The following is a 17,059-nucleotide window of genomic DNA, read 5'->3' as shown; positions in this document are numbered from 1 at the left end:
TACTTAGTTGAATTATGAAAATGTTAAAATTTCAATCTGATATATAGAGGATAACTTATAGTGTCTTCAGTGATACCTAATATATTTCACCAGTGGGCAAATATTTTTATATTTTTCATGACTGCGCAGCACATGTGAAAAATATTAAAATATTTGCTGCACAAGCGAAAAATATTTGGTATATATTACTGAAGATACTGTTAGATATTCTGTGTATTACATTTGTATACCAAAATATACTGGATCAGCTTTTAATTTTTCCAATTGTTATTTGTAAGCAGTGTTTTGATAGGTCAAATCAGAAAAGTGATATTTCACTAGTAAAAAATATCAGAAAAAGTGATTTTTTTCACTAGGGAAAAATATCACTTTTATAGAATGAATAATTTTTGATATTTTACTGGTAAAAATGTAATAATTAAATCTTTTGGCTAGTAGCATAAACTGTTACATATTAGATGAATGACTTAAATATTTGTTTTCATACATTGTATGATTTGTTTTGAGTAGGGATGATGGAGTTAGAAGCTGACAGTGAAGGGGAAGCCTTACTCAGGATCTACACTCTTATCAGGAAGGAGGCAAAGTAAGTATCTTACATATGGTTCTTCTGATGACGACTCGCCTAGAACAGAAACATGTTAACAACTGATATACAGATGAATTACGATGTGTTGGGCTCACTCCATATAGCTTATAACCGGTATTTTTAGTGAGACCTCTTGACAGTACACTGTCATATACATGGCAGGGTCATCAAGATTTCACAGATTTTTACCTTCTGGGACATTTTGTCTCCAACCCCCTATGGTTATATGGCTAAAATAATTGCTCCACTAATAAATAATTAACTCACTAAAAAACAAATAATTGGCTGACAGGTTAAAGGTAGTTAGATTATTCAATGACTGCTTAATGCCTAATGAGGCATTGTTGAGTACCCCAGTGATGTAAGGTTGTGAAGTATCTCAATCAACATTCAAAATTGAAAACCTTTATTTAATAAGGTTGAACACTCTTTAAAAGGTATTTAATAAGGTTGAACACTCTTTAAAAGGTTAGATGTCTAATTCATTCAAATTTACTCAACTTATATATGTATAAGAAAGTGCTAATGGAAGGTTAAGGTTGGAAAAAATTGAGTTGTGAATAAGGTGTAGAATCACAACATTTTCATATGACGGACATGTCTCGGCTTACCTTGGCAGTACTCACCTGTATACAGTAGTTAAGATACTTTATCATGATATTGTGTACCTCATACAAAAGCCTTCAATGTTATATATAGTAGCGTATTGTTTCTCTGTGATAGGATGGAAGGTGAGAACCCACCTCAGCCATGGCAGCTGAGCCAGTACCTAAGGAAAGCATGTCTACCATTCCTTCGGTGTGCAGCCCTACTGTACAGGCAGATCACAGAGGTACCAGCCCCCCGCAGTCTTCAAGGTAAATACACTGGTAAAATAGTTAAATGTGTTGACATTATGACAAAGGTAAACCCTAAGGCTTGTATTGTGATAGTATAATGGTTGTATGTACTGAAGGTCTTTAAGGTAAACCCTTGTACTGACAGTAAAATGGCAGTGTGTACTGAGGGTCTACAAGGTAAACCCTTGTACTGTGATAGTATAATGGTTGTGCGTACTGATCGAGGGTCTGCTAGGTAAACCCTTGTACTGTGACAGTATTATTGTGATGTTCTGAGGGTCTGCAAGGTAAACCCTTGTACTGTGGCAGTATTATTGTGATGTTCTGAGGGTCTACAAGGTAAACCCTTGTACTGTGATAGTATTATTGGGATGTTCTGAGGGTCTGCTAGGTAAACCCTTGTACTGTGACAGTACATTGGTAATGTCTGCAAGATAAACCGTTGTACTGTGATGATGCATGGTTGCATGTACTAATTTGTTGCAATAATTGTGATGATATTGTGTATAATTATAGAGTTGAATGATGACGAGTTTGAGCCTCTATGTCGTTATCTGGCTCTCCCCCTCCAGCTTTCTACGCTGTTTGAAAATCAGGGCGACGTCATTGACAATCTCATCAAACAGTAAGTCTTTATCTTAACGTTTTATTGTCCAATAACACAAGATTTTATAACAGACTTACTACTGCTGTATATAGGTACCCACACAATCTATGCGTATATCCCTACGCAAAAGACCAGAATGAGATTTTATAAATAAAGTGAAAATAATGTTTACATTATATCCATCAAACCCTATATTAATCAAAGTCTTCCTACAGGCCTAATTGCTTTGTATAAAAAGTAAATTGAACATTCACATATATTAAGTACTAGAAATATTCCAAATGTATAAAAAGTTAATTTAACATTCACAAAGAGTACTGGAAATATCCCAAATGTATAAAAAGTAAATTTAACATTCACAAAAGTTTTGGAAATATGCCAAATGTATAAAAAGTAAATTTAACATTCACAAAAGTTCTGGAAATATTCCAAATGTATAAAAAGTAAATTTAACATTCACAAAGAGTACTGGAAATATCCCAAATGTATAAAAAGTAAATTTAACATTCACAAAAGTTTTGGAAATATTCCAAATGCAGGTCAATGTAAAAAAAGGCTTCATAATCTGAATAAGAAGCAGAATTAGAAGATGTCTTCACAAGAGACCTGTTTGTGGAATGTTTAACACCTTTCTGATATTGTAGGTGGTGCCACAATGACAATATTGGCAGTCAGATGATGACAGCGAGTAGTGAGAAAATTATATGTTACCCACGAAAAGTCAACCGGCTTGTCACTTTACCAGAGGATTACAGTGAACTCATCAACGAGGTCTCGTCCTTCACGTAAGTTGGTGAAACCTGTGACACATTTAATAACAATGCATTTATTTACCCTTGATCTCTGTGTCACCCAAAGGACCAACAATACCACATATAACTGTCCCAAGTACCTGTAGGGAGATGACATCTTAATCATTGTTACTGTTTATTGGTCGAAAAAAATCAAAACTGCTATAAGAATAAGGATCTCCATACAATTCAGTTTCATACGAGATATTCCTACCTATAAATCTGTCAACATTGGGAATGTATTTAGTAAGTGATTTGGATTGAGAATATCGCATAATTATATCATTATTTACCTGAAAAATTTAAAACAAAATTGACTTCTTACATAATTATATAAAAGCATATTCATTATGTATGAAAGCAAATTCATTATTCTGATTCTGCTAAAAGAATTCTTTTGAGGAAAATGACTCTTTCTCCCTACCAAATACAAAACACTGGGGGAAAAGACACTGACACTATCTTCATACCAGTTAGAAAGAAATCTTCTTAATACTTAATCTTCTCACTTGTCAAATGTTTGAATTTGTGTATGATTTATCCTGTGATTTGATGTCTACAGCTGTCCCAAATCTGATGGTGATGAGAGTCGAGCCCCTACAATGTGTCTGGTGTGTGGTAAGATGCTGTGTTCTCAGAGTTACTGCTGTCAGGCCGATGTAGACGGAACCACATGTGGTGCCGCCACGGAGCACACCATTTGCTGTGGTGCTGGTATTGGAATATTTCTTAGGTGAGTATATATTATTCTTTTAGTTCTACTTTAGTCAAATCTACTGCTTCAGCCATCTGAATTACAAAGATGCCATCCAAAATTTCCCTTTCACATTGGGACATATTGGAGGATAAGTCAACTCCCCTACTTTTGCCAGTTTCTTAGTGTACTAGCCTCCTGGGCTTCATGTTCGTTAGCCAAGGTTTCTTATTACGTTACACTACACGAACCCTTGGCAGGTATAGTCGTGTTTAAATCGTCGTGCCCTGTAATCCCAGGGCATCCAATCAAATCGCTTTTTACATTCAGGCTTGGTTTCGCTGTAAACAAAAATTACGGCACCAAGTACATGCAGAGCTACCTTGTCAACTAAATACAGAGACGTACAATATTTGGTAAAACATTCAGGGGTGCTCTTTCGATTGATAGAAGTTATTGATCACACATCTCATCAAAATAACACAAGCCTCCATGTGGTAATGCTCATTTTGATTTGTCTAAAACTTCATGCGTGAAGGGTGGTAATTTTGAATCTTCGCTAGAAAGCCAGAACTGACGACTGTATCTGCCAAGGGTTCCTGGAGTGTAACGTAATCAGAAGCCTTGGCTAGCCTAGATGCCTTGACTTATACCCAGTTATATACACTAAACAGCTATCTTTCCACTTGCTACAGAAGTCTTATTGGAAAAACTTAAAGTTGACTTGTGTAATAGGAAAATTATAAAGGTTGAATTTTTTTTTCTACAGAGTACGAGAGTGTCAGATACTACTTCTAGCAGGCAAATCTAAAGGTTGTTTTGTACCACCTCCCTACCTGGACGTTTATGGTGAAACAGATCAGGGACTCAGGTAAAAAAAATTAAAAATACATAATGTATACAAAAATTCTGGTAACAAATGCTAATATCAATAAAAATGATTTTAGTGTTTATAAAGGCATTAGACTGTTGTGTGATGGATATTTTTGTAAAGAGATTTAATGTCTATGGTGAATACTGTTGGTCACAGAGGATAAAAGATATTTGTTTAAATGCCCATTCAGTAACTATTTTGATGGTCCTTCATTTTCAAGGATTTCATTTTGGAGGGATCGTGACTACACATAAATGCTATGTATAAATGTGATAAGGTGTGTGTCTGATCATATTTCAACTGCAATATGTGAAGTCACAAAAATCCTGAATAAATGTGTATATCAGGTGAAAGAAATGCGTGATAGTACTATGTACATATTATTTTTGCAGGCGCGGGAATCCTCTGACGCTCTGTCAGACGAGTTACAAGGCGCTGGAGAAATTGTGGTTCACCCACTCCATCCCACAGACTATAGCTCACAATCTGGAGTCGCACAGCAACCTCCTCACCATCGACTGGCAGCATCTATGACGGCTGTGATTTATCTAATCTTCTCCAATATACTTCTGCTCAGGATTCTATTGTTAAGCTACAGCTGAAAACCTGTGATCGACTTAGTATATTGGTTAGTTGAACTCCGCAACTGATGTGGAAAATCAGAGACCCATTCTCTAGGGTTGATTTCTCTCCAATGTACCGCTCAGGATTGTACCAGTGATCTGCCACTGTGATTTACTTAGTCTATAAGTTATACTAAGTATGGGATTTCTGAGATCCAGTACACTCTAGGGATGTTTGGCCGATTCCTGCAGTTCCCAAATTTATTAACAACTTATATCAGATTCTTTATTATCAGAATGTCTGCCCATTGATATTTTGCTGGTAATTTCTACCTCTATTTAATGAGACAGTTTTGCACTACCCAGTATCATCATAAGGTGATCGCAGATAGCTGGTAGATGGTCAGTGCATTTTATGCATATTATTTACGCTGTGATCTATACCTGCCCTGGTGGGTAAATATGCATTAATGACTGTAATATGTCTCATGAAATCGTAAGAGATTTGATAAGATAAGTGCTATGTACTTTTTGTTTAATGTTTTACTTTTAACTTTTTTTGAAAATATACCACAATTTATATCAGAATATATACTGTGACTTGTTATATAAGTTAAGTCTAAACAGTTATTATGACAGGAATTAACAGAAGGCATTGGTTTTATATCTTCTGAATATTTATTATGACAGGAATTTAGCAGAAGGCATTTTCATACCTACTCATATAACAGAAGGCATTGGCTTTATATCTTCTGAACATTTATTATGACAGGAATTTAGCAGAAGGCATTGTTTTCATATCTACTCTTCCTTGTTCTTGAATTGGAATAACACACAAAGCATAATACATGTATATGTTCTTAACTGTTTAACAGTGTTTAATACCATAGAAAATGGGTATACTAAACACCCAATGGTACAATGATACACTTTAACACAGGTAGTCAGTGTTAGGATGTTAGGAGAAATGATATGTGGAGTTTTTCTGTTATTTAACTCAAGTACCGGTATTGGAAAATTATCACAGTAACTGTCCTTATAACTTCTAATTTAAGTTGTTTCCCATGGAACAGTGCTTACGGGCAGTGTACAGCCAGGGAACGATAGCTGTAACACAGACAGTAGAGGGACAGTTCAAGGGAATGCGAGAATAGGTTTATATGGATGGACTGGGAGTTTCGAAACATGTGCTGGATTTACAATAGGCATCAGACAGATACGTTTTAACGGGGAATGACGGACAGAGAGCTTTTATACAGACAACATGCCATCAGATACATTAAGTAAGCATGTACACCCAGGGGTAGAATATGGTACTGCTAGGCATGAGTACTCTGATCGTGTAGAATTTAAATGCACTCTAATATTCTATATTGCACGACTTAGAAATCGTCTTTCAACACTAGTGTGGTTGGAGTATATTATATTGAAACAAAATATTGATAATGATTTAAGTTGTATTCATGCATTGTTATCATGAAACGCCATCTTATTTACTCATATCTTTACTTTATAGTAGAGCACTGTACTGTTTCCGTTCAAATGTTAATACACATATTTAATAAATTAATGCTAATATATGGAATATGTTTTGATACGGAGTCATGTAAATTATGAGTACTGTATTTGAAGGATTAATGTTTTTGTGTGAATGCCAGCATCTTAATTTTTCTGCGAGGAGCTCAAACCCTGGAATGTTGCATCTCATTTTTGCCCGAGTTTGCTGCTAAGATTGTCAAAGACACAGTTACTCAAGATGTGTGTGTTATGCGCTGGTACTGTGAGGTTTTGACATCACTCAGGAATCGTATTTATTTGGCTTGGTTCTATGGTAGGTTTGGCCTCAAAGTAACTAGATTTGTTATTTCTCAAAGACACAATTTCTCCGGATGCGAGTGTGCCGCTCTTGATATTTTCATTTTTCATTTTTCTACAATCACCTGTAATATTAAGACACAATCACTTGAGATGTGTATGTATTTTTAGTGCTTGATTTTCTGACCATAGTGAAGTATTTGAGTTACCTCCCCTTGTACAGAACACGGTCATATATGTTGGATTTCAACATGTTGATCAGTTTGACATCATAAAACTTCAGTGTTTGATTTCATACATATGGACACATAAAATCTGTTGGCCTTTGAGACACTAGAGCACCCCTTCAAAACATCCTTCAGCTGTTTGGCAAAATGACATAAAAATCAGAGTAGAGGATTATATTCTCAGAAAAATTAGTGCTCTTCAAAACCCTATATTTCCAGTTAATCTCAGATGGAGTTTTCCAGATTTGGAGAATTGTATTTTCTGGAAGGAAAGATAGGGGTAATTCAGTGATTAAATCATGGAAAGGAGGGCTGGCATTGACTCCAGTTTTAACTTTCCAGTAAATAATATCCTGTTACGACATAGTGCTGTTCTCCACTTGTTTTCTCAAAGTGGATTGTATATTTATGTGCCAAATTGAAAGAAAAATAATTTATAGCATCGAAGTACACTTGGTTCAAGTTACCAAGGATAATGTCACTTCTTGGTTTTATTTTAATTGACTTTTAATCATAATGTTCAGTGAGTCTATTGTAACATGATAGTATTAATAGGAAAATATCACCTCAGTATATACTCATCCTTAACAAGCCGTCTTATGACATGTAGGACTAGAAGTAGGTACATCCAGATTTGTTTGTGATTGTACATCTTATGAGATTATCAAGCTTGAATTATAAACATGCTTTAATTAATTAGTAATTAATTAGTACACCTACAGGGCTTTTTTGTATCGATGATTTACCTGCACTGAGATCTGGATTTGGTTCATTTAAACATATGTACACTGTTTTAATAACTAATTAATTACCATCAGCACATTAATATATATATATATTTTGCTGTTAACTATTCTACTGATAAAAGGGATTGAAAAGCACACACTTTGTTATTGTATCAAATTTTACAGCCGAGAAATGTTGCACATTGTTAAAGATATTCTGTTTTGTTTTAATTATGCTTTGAAGGCATATCTGCATTAAAATACAAGATAATGTTCCTGTCTAACTTTGACACAGGGTTGATTCATTTGATCACATACCCTGATGTCTCGCAGTTTGAATTAGAAGTGGGATTAGGCATCCCATTGTGTGCGATTTACCTGCCAACTCTGCCAGTAGGACCTTAGTGTGTTACTTCTAGGATTGAACTACATATGTTAAGATTTGTTTACTTATAAAAGCCTACTATTATTATAATTATATGTGAATATGGTGTTGTAGGATACATGTAAATATTAAACTATGCCTTTTAATGGCTTAATCTGTCTGTGTTTGTCAATCTTTTCTGAAGTGAGTTTGTTGTTTATAGAGTACGGCTGTGGTGTCGTATCAGTCTGTCGTCTGTCAAACTGTTGTATGCCCGTTGTTAAGTATAAGGCCTAGGGTTATGATAAGGAACCAGTGGCATTCTTGGATGAAGGGATTCCAGGTTTGTTAAAAGAATTTGACCATGACCTACTTTCGAGGTCATAGGGTAAAATGTATTGAAGAACTTCTTATTAATCCAGAAACCCAGGGTAATGATCTTAAGCTAATATCATGATGAGATGAAAGGCTACAGAGCTTGTTTTAATAAATTAACTTGACCTAAAGGTGACTGGGTTCAATTACTTTCCAATGGGACATGAAAAGGTATGGGGTTACATACCCGGCCACCAGGGGCTTATGTTCATATGACCAGGTATGAAAAATTAACCCCAGGGTCCAAACCCTATAAGTCTGGGTTTATTTTTCATTTTTAGTCATATGAATGTGTAAACCTCTGTGGCCCAACACATATAGATTTTCACTGGGTACTCTTTGTTTCCTCCCATAGTATGACTACTTCCTTGCTCACTCCATCTGAGTCAGGAAGAGTAATCTAAGTTGATATAACTTGTTTTGCAATTGTTGTGAAATAAATGAAGTTGATAGTTTTTGGCTCTCCGGCCAGTAGGCTTTTGCTGCAGTGCAGCATTCGGCGTTCATCTGGTGTCAACCATATCAAGTTCATCTATATCAGGATTGAATTAGAAAGAAACCATGATCCTGATATAAGGGTAAGCGTCTATTGGGCAACCAATCACCCAATCACAAGAGAGAAAGGAAAAGATGAAGGCGTCAGGTGCGTAAGTGGATGAGATAGCAGATTTTATTACTTGCATAAATCACAGATGAAACCATACCTACCTATAAGGTTTGGGGTATGTCGTTTACATCTCAATGTATATCTTTAATTTCTATTACTTCACGATTGTTCCTGCGCAAAAATTGTTTGCAGGAATTAAAATTACGCGCAAAACCGTCATGTAAACAATTGTGAACACTTGCGTGTGTAAATACATTCATAACCGAATTTCGTGCTACATTAAATGACCGCTAATATAGCGAAAATAAATATCTCGATATTTCGATATATACAGGATATAGTGTGATACAGTAGGTCTTGCTTCAGGTGTCTGCAATTAAAAGAGGGGAACAAACTCCTTATAGAAAATACACTCCGATCCCCGGGCATTGTTTGGGGGAGGGTCTTTAGTGCCACGATAATAACCAAACCTAGTCTCAAAGTCACAAGGTCGGGAAAACAAAGCCATTGATGTATTTTGTTAAATATTAATTACAACTGAACAGCACGGGTCAACTTGATAAAACTGTTGATAAAGTTTTCGATCTCCTCCTTGAAAGGACCACGTACGTCGACCCAAGTTATGTCTTTACTTAAGGAACAATTTGGTCAAGTTTGTTTACTTTCTTTATCATTTCACAGATTATTTCATTAAGTTGTACTTTGCAATATATTGAAGCAAGCTTTTTCATACTTTTTTAACTAACTGCAAAGGGATTCTTAATCGTATAACCATACTGTTTACATGCAAATGAGCAAGCGGTCTCTGCACACTTTGACTTGTGAGCATGTCCAAACCCGTATCATGACTACAAACGACATAGTGCTTGAATTTGGTGACAGTAAATGAATGATGGCAAGCCAAGTTGTCATCTATTTGCTGAGCAATGCTGAACCAGTATTTCACCAAATTATATAAGATATCTTATATATTATATGAGATATCTTATATGTTTCTGATATATCTGATATGTTTATGAGATATCTTAGGTGTTTATAAGATATGTCATTTAAAGTTTATAAGCTGTCTCATAAAAAACGAGACTCTCATAAGAACGGCAAAACCTAAAAGTTCGAGAATGACTGTTCTGTGAAGTTACTTCCGTTTTGTTGAAAGGCACGCGGAACATACACGATCAACCCTCTGTCGCGACCACGATCGGCTAGGCACAGAGCAGGTGTCGTGTTCGAGCAAACATGAATATATGGCAATTATAAATCTGTGTCAAACCATTATATGTAGTTTCAGCTTCATCTCGGCTCCTTCATCGAGTGGAGGAGAATTCATTATCTCAGATTCAAATCTCGTTCTTTATAAGATATCTTATATACTTTCCTTTAAAAGATATCTTATATAATATATAAGATACCTTATCTAATTTTCTTTATAAGATATCTTATATCTTTTATGATATTTCTTTTATATTATAAAGATATCTTATATCTTTTATGAGATATCTGATATATTATATAAGATATATTATAAAGAAAAGTATATAAGATATCTCATTTATTATATAAGATATCTTATTAAGTTTATAAGATATGTTATATAATTTGGTAAAATCCTGGATCAACGATGCTCCGTGAATTAATGACAACTTGGCTTGCCGTACATGACATTAAATAACTATACAGAAGTATCTAGGAAATTAATATACGCACTGAAAAGCGTGTTGCACACGGGAATGAGTACCTCTTCTAAAACTCCAGAGCCCCGTTCGATTTGCACTCTTCTAAGAAGAGAAACCTTCTAAGAAGATCGTATTCCGTTATATGTAAATCGAATAAACCGGAAGAATAAAACAACAATTGGTCTAGTTCATAGGTTAAAGGTAAAGTCATGGAAACGAGGCTAACATACGAGAAGGTGAAGACAATAGACAAAGGATTCCATATCGATCCTATTTATATAGATTTCCACAAAGCTTTCGATACTCTTCCTCACAGGAAACCACATGAAGGAAGTACGGACTGTTTGCCATAATTGTAAATAGGATTTGAGGTTTTCTATTGAGCTAAGAGCAAAGAACTACAATAGATGGGTACTTTTTTCTAATTAGTAATATCCGGTGTTGTTCCACAAGGTTCAGACACACGCCGTTTGTCGTTTGTATTGTAAGTTTTCTGGCACCAGAAAATAATTGCCGAAGAATCCGATCGAATAATTATTTAAGACAATCTTCACAAAATGGTACTACATGTGCTTGGGGCATCTAAGTAGAAAATCAAGTGGTGTCAGTGATATTTTACAAGCCTATAAACCCTTACTATGCAAGTTAACAGAAGTAATTGACCAATTTTTAGTATGTTGCATGACTACATGTACCCATGGGCCTTGCTGTTGACATGTAGTTTGTTAAGGTGATTTTAAATTTTATCAAAACACCCGAAAAATGTTTATTTCAGGGGGACACAATTAGCTCATTTGTATATCATATATTGCACAAATATCCATGCCGTTTTGCTCACAAGAGTCTAAAGCACAGATTAGTAACATTGATTTGACCAGATTCGACTTTATAATACGTATGTGTAAACACTGATTCCATTTTGACATTGAAATGCCAATGGCGGTTGTGAATAATATCACAAATAATTCTATAGCATATAAGGAGGCATTACAAACCTCAACACTGTCTTATTAGACACTATCAAGAACTCTGGACATGGAAAGAAGACTGTTCTTAGGGGAAACAAATCGCTGAGTTTGAGGAGGCCCAAAACTCACCAGTTTGACGATTTGTGTTGAACACATCCTTCTTACTGTGATCAAATTATTCACAGTCGCCTGTTGCATTTCAAGGTAGACAAAAAGTGTTAAAGACTGACATAAAGTCAAATCCGGTCAAAAAATGCTCCTATCGTGTGGTATAGACATTTGTGGGCATAATATCTTGCTATGTGCACGGGATTGCTTGTTGTAGGCGATACTTGGAACGTATTTACTGTTGTAAGGGAGGTAACTGCAAGATTTACGGAAATCAAAAATAAACCAATTTGATTGGTCGATTCTTCCTTCACTTTGGCATGGGGTTTACAATCGAAGTGACAGATAACTACGGCAATATTCAGATGATATCAACAATAACATTTTTGGATACGTGTGGTTGGCAGTTGTTGTCATGTTTAAAATGAACAATTATATAGCTTGTTTTTATTTCGGCAAAGACGAGAATATTTACTGAAACGGACCACACGTGAAGCAGACTTGGAAATACCGAAACGAAGAAAAATCGGGCTTAATATAATATAAATTGGCATTATTTTCAGAGGATTGACCAAAATATATGTTCTGCAATGCCTGATTGTATCATATATAAAATATTAGAGGTTTATTTGACCGAATTTTCAATTAATTATTCATTTGCGAATCACGGCCCGATTGTCGTTGGAGTTGAATTACCGAAATGGCCGATAGTCGACCCAAAATCGATATTTTTACGAGAATTTTTGTTTTCTTTTACCTGAAAGTATTTTGAAATAATTTGCAAAATACAGAATTCACGACCAAATTTTCGATTGCGACGAACTTCTGTGACGGTGTTAAGTTCATGTTAAGTTATATCTGATTAAAATCAACTGTTACATGGCTACGTTTACTATGCACTACGTCTACTAGGTATTTTTTTTAATGACGGAAATCCGGATTATCTAAAAACAAATGCAAAAATACTTGTGATATTCACTTAATTTGATATTCATTCGTTAATTGTTATCTGTAGTTTGATAACTTCTGATATATTGTGATTGATACTCTATATAATATTGCTGTGGAACTTGTGTTATTTTTCAAGCAAATTCATTTTAATAATTTGTTAATTTAGAATTTTCATCAAGTCATAATCAAGACTTGAAATTCTCACTACACCATACTTCAAACACAGAGTAATCGATGAATTGATAAACTGAAAATTTAAGTCAAGCAAATGAGTTAATATTTACCTTAAATATTTTTTCAATATACAACAAATGTTCAGATGACTATTTGTGCCATGCTGTTGCAAGATTTCAGTTACAATTCTAAAATTGAATTAGTATGTAAATATATGTTATCCTGTCAATATCCACAAAGCGAGTGTAGTCTACTGTACTCAAAGTCATGCCAGTAGATAGCGGTACATATACTTGCTGCTTACATCTAGTGCTTACTTGTGTGAACTATTAATCAATAACAAAATGGTTCATATATTTCTATATATGACTTCACAAATTATGTGGTGTCTGAAGATCTGAATGAAGTGAATAAACGATGTATTAAATTATTTTTATGAAATATTCAAGTCACAGATCATTCTCTTTTTTAAAATATTGCTTTCAGGTCCATTTTGGTAATTAAAATATGACGGCAATCAGGCCTCGAATGGCGAATGATTACAAACATTTTAAATACGTCTCGGTCAAATAAACCCCTAATATTTTACATATGGTTAATTTTGACATTGGAGAACATATAATTGTGTCCATTCTCTAATATAAGCACTGGTAGAAAGTACAGAATAGAGCTTGATAAATATATAATCAAAATTACTAATTACCCCGGTAAATATAACATTTTACGTAAACCTCCCATGACTGATGGTGAACTTAAACTTGCAAATCTCCTGTGTCATTCCAATTTTGATATGTGTAAATATATACACGAACGGTATATATATAGATATAGATATGGAATGATTCACAAATTTGCATACAGTTATGGAATCTTATAACACCCCGAAAACTGTTCTCACCACATAAAGGATGTGATTTGTGCAATTACATTGCTGAACTGTGTGTGGTTCACTATGATTGGATGGTCAACATTGGAAAGGGACAATAAATAGGGAATGTGTCATCCCATCGAATGGACTGTAACCTTTATCAGTTTGAAGCTTGAAGTTTTCTTTTCCTGTTTGCTGAATTATTTGATGAAGATAGTCTTTATATGGTTGTTATTCTTTATCACATTGTGTACAATGCTGTAATTATACCAGAAGTATATCTTCTCATATCAAGATTTTTTAACATCAAATGATTCCTGAACAAAAGGAGTCAAGTTTTTAGCCCACCATCTGATGATGGTGGGCTATTCAAATCGTCCTGCGTCCGTGGTCCGTCGTCCGTCCGTCCGTCCCTCCGTCCGTCCGTAAACAATTCTTGTTATCGCTAATCCTCAGAAAGTACTGAAGGGATCTTTCTCAAATTTCATATGTAGGTTCCCCTTGGTGCCTAGTTATGCATATTGCATTTTGAGACCAATCGGAAAACAACATGGCCGACAGGCAGCCATCTTGGATTTTGACAATTGAAGTTTGTTATCGCTATTTCTCAGAAAGTACTGAAGGGATCTTTCTCAAATTTCATATGTAGGTTCCCCTTGGTGCCTAGTTATGCATATTGCATTTTGAGACAAATCAGAAAACAACATGGCCGACAGGCAGCCATCTTGGATTTTGACAATTGAAGTTTGTTATCGCTCTTTCTCAGAAAATAATGAAGGGATCTTTCTCAAATTTCATATGTAGGTTCCTCTTGGTGCCTAGTTATGCCTATTGCATTTTGAGACCAATCAAAAAACAACATGGCCGACAGGCAGCCATCTTGGATTTTGACAATTGAAGTTTGTTATCGCTATTTCTCAGAAAGTACTGAAGGGATCTCTCTCAAATTTCATATTTAGGTTCCACTTGGTGCCTAGTTATGCATATTGCATTTTGAGACCAATCGGAAAACAACATGGCCGACAGGCAGCCATCTTGGAATTTGACAATTGAAGTTTGTTATCGCTATTTCTCAGAAAGTACTGAAGGGATCTTTCTCAAATTTCATATGTAGGTTCCCCTTGGTGCCTAGTTATGCATATTGCATTTTGAGACCAATCGGAAAACAACATGGCCGACAGGCAGCCATCTTGGATTTTGACAATTGAAGTTTGTTATCGCTATTTCTCAGAAAGTACTGAAGGGATCTTTCTCAAATTTCATATGTAGGTTCCTCTTGGTGCCTTGTTATGCATATTGCATTTTGAGACCAATCGGAAAACAACATGGCCGACAGGCAGCCATCTTGGATTTTGACAATTGAAGTTTGTTATCGGTATTTCTCAGAAAGTGATGAAGGGATCTTTCTCAAATTTCATATGTAGGTTCCTCTTGTTGCCTAGTTATGCATATTGCATTTTGAGACCAATCGGAAAACAACCTGGCCGACAGGCAGCCATCTTGGATTTTGACAATTGAAGTTTGTTATCGCTATTTCTCAGAAAGTAACGAAGGGATCTTTCTCAAATTTCATACATACGTTCCCCTCAGTGCCTTGATATGCATACTGCATTTTGAGACCAATCAGAAAACAACATGGCTGACAGGTAGCCATCTTGGATATTGACAATTGAAGTTTGTTATCGCTATTTCTCAGAAAGTGATGAAGGGATCTTTCTCAAATTTCATATGTAGGTTCCCCTTGGTGCCTAGTTATGCATATTGCATTTTGAGACCAATCGGAAAACAACATGGCCGACAGGCAGCCATCTTGGATTTTGACAATTGAAGTTTGTTATCGCTATTTCTCAGAAAGTACTGAAGGGATCTTTCTCAAATTTCATATGTAGGTTCCTCTTGGTGCCTTGTTATGCATATTGCATTTTGAGACCAATCGGAAAACAACATGGCCGACAGGCAGCCATCTTGGATTTTGACAATTGAAGTTTGTTATCGCTCTTTCTCAGAAAATAATGAAGGGATCTTTCTCAAATTTCATATGTAGGTTCCTCTTGGTGCCTAGTTATGCCTATTGCATTTTGAGACCAATCAAAAAACAACATGGCCGACAGGCAGCCATCTTGGATTTTGACAATTGAAGTTTGTTATCGCTATTTCTCAGAAAGTACTGAAGGGATCTTTCTCAAATTTCATATGTAGGTTCCCCTTGGTGCCTAGTTATGCATATTGCATTTTGAGACCAATCGGAAAACAACATGGCCGACAGGCAGCCATCTTGGATTTTGACAATTGAAGTTTGTTACCGCTATTTCTCAGAAAGTACTGAAGGGATCTTTCTCAAATTTCATATGTAGGTTCCTCTTGGTGCCTTGTTATGCATATTGCATTTTGAGACCAATCGGAAAACAACATGGCCGACAGGCAGCCATCTTGGATTTTGACAATTGAAGTTTGTTATCGGTATTTCTCAGAAAGTGATGAAGGGATCTTTCTCAAATTTCATATGTAGGTTCCTCTTGTTGCCTAGTTATGCATATTGCATTTTGAGACCAATCGGAAAACAACCTGGCCGACAGGCAGCCATCTTGGATTTTGACAATTGAAGTTTGTTATCGCTATTTCTCAGAAAGTAACGAAGGGATCTTTCTCAAATTTCATACATACGTTCCCCTCAGTGCCTTGATATGCATACTGCATTTTGAGACCAATCAGAAAACAACATGGCTGACAGGTAGCCATCTTGGATATTGACAATTGAAGTTTGTTATCGCTATTTCTCAGAAAGTGATGAAGGGATCTTTCTCAAATTTCATATGTAGGTTCCCCTTGGTGCCTAGTTATGCATATTGCATTTTGAGACCAATCGGAAAACAACATGGCCGACAGGCAGCCATCTTGGATTTTGACAATTGAAGTTTGTTATCGCTATTTCTCAGAAAGTACTGAAGGGATCTTTCTCAAATTTCATATGTAGGTTCCTCTTGGTGCCTTGTTATGCATATTGCATTTTGAGACCAATCGGAAAACAACATGGCCGACAGGCAGCCATCTTGGATTTTGACAATTGAAGTTTGTTATCGCTATTTCTCAGAAAGTGATGAAGGGATCTTTCTCAAATTTCATATGTAGGTTCCTCTTGTTGCCTAGTTATGCATATTGCATTTTGAGACCAATCGGAAAACAACCTGGCCGACAGGCAGCCATCTTGGATTTTGACAATTGAAGTTTGTTATCGCTATTTCTCAGA

General features: G+C 35.6%; 1 protein-coding gene across 1 annotated transcript in view; it reads left to right on the top strand.

The window, feature by feature from the left end:
- Positions 1-8,265, top strand: part of LOC117323375 (E3 ubiquitin-protein ligase UBR2-like) — a 42,047-nt gene extending 33,782 nt beyond the window's left edge. Inside the window, 7 exon segments of the mRNA XM_033878553.1 lie at positions 511-586; positions 1,313-1,446; positions 1,945-2,053; positions 2,680-2,820; positions 3,389-3,559; positions 4,290-4,391; positions 4,787-8,265. Coding sequence (XP_033734444.1) covers positions 511-586; positions 1,313-1,446; positions 1,945-2,053; positions 2,680-2,820; positions 3,389-3,559; positions 4,290-4,391; positions 4,787-4,928 — 875 coding nt within the window. The 3' untranslated portion in view covers positions 4,929-8,265.
- Positions 8,266-17,059: the final 8,794 nt, after the last annotated feature.

The sequence above is a fragment of the Pecten maximus genome, chromosome 3, assembly GCF_902652985.1.
Source record: "Pecten maximus chromosome 3, xPecMax1.1, whole genome shotgun sequence".
In the NCBI taxonomy this organism is placed as follows: Eukaryota; Metazoa; Mollusca; class Bivalvia; order Pectinida; family Pectinidae; genus Pecten; species Pecten maximus.
The sequence above is the reverse complement of the archived record's forward strand: the minus strand, read 5'-3'. Positions and strand labels throughout refer to the sequence as shown.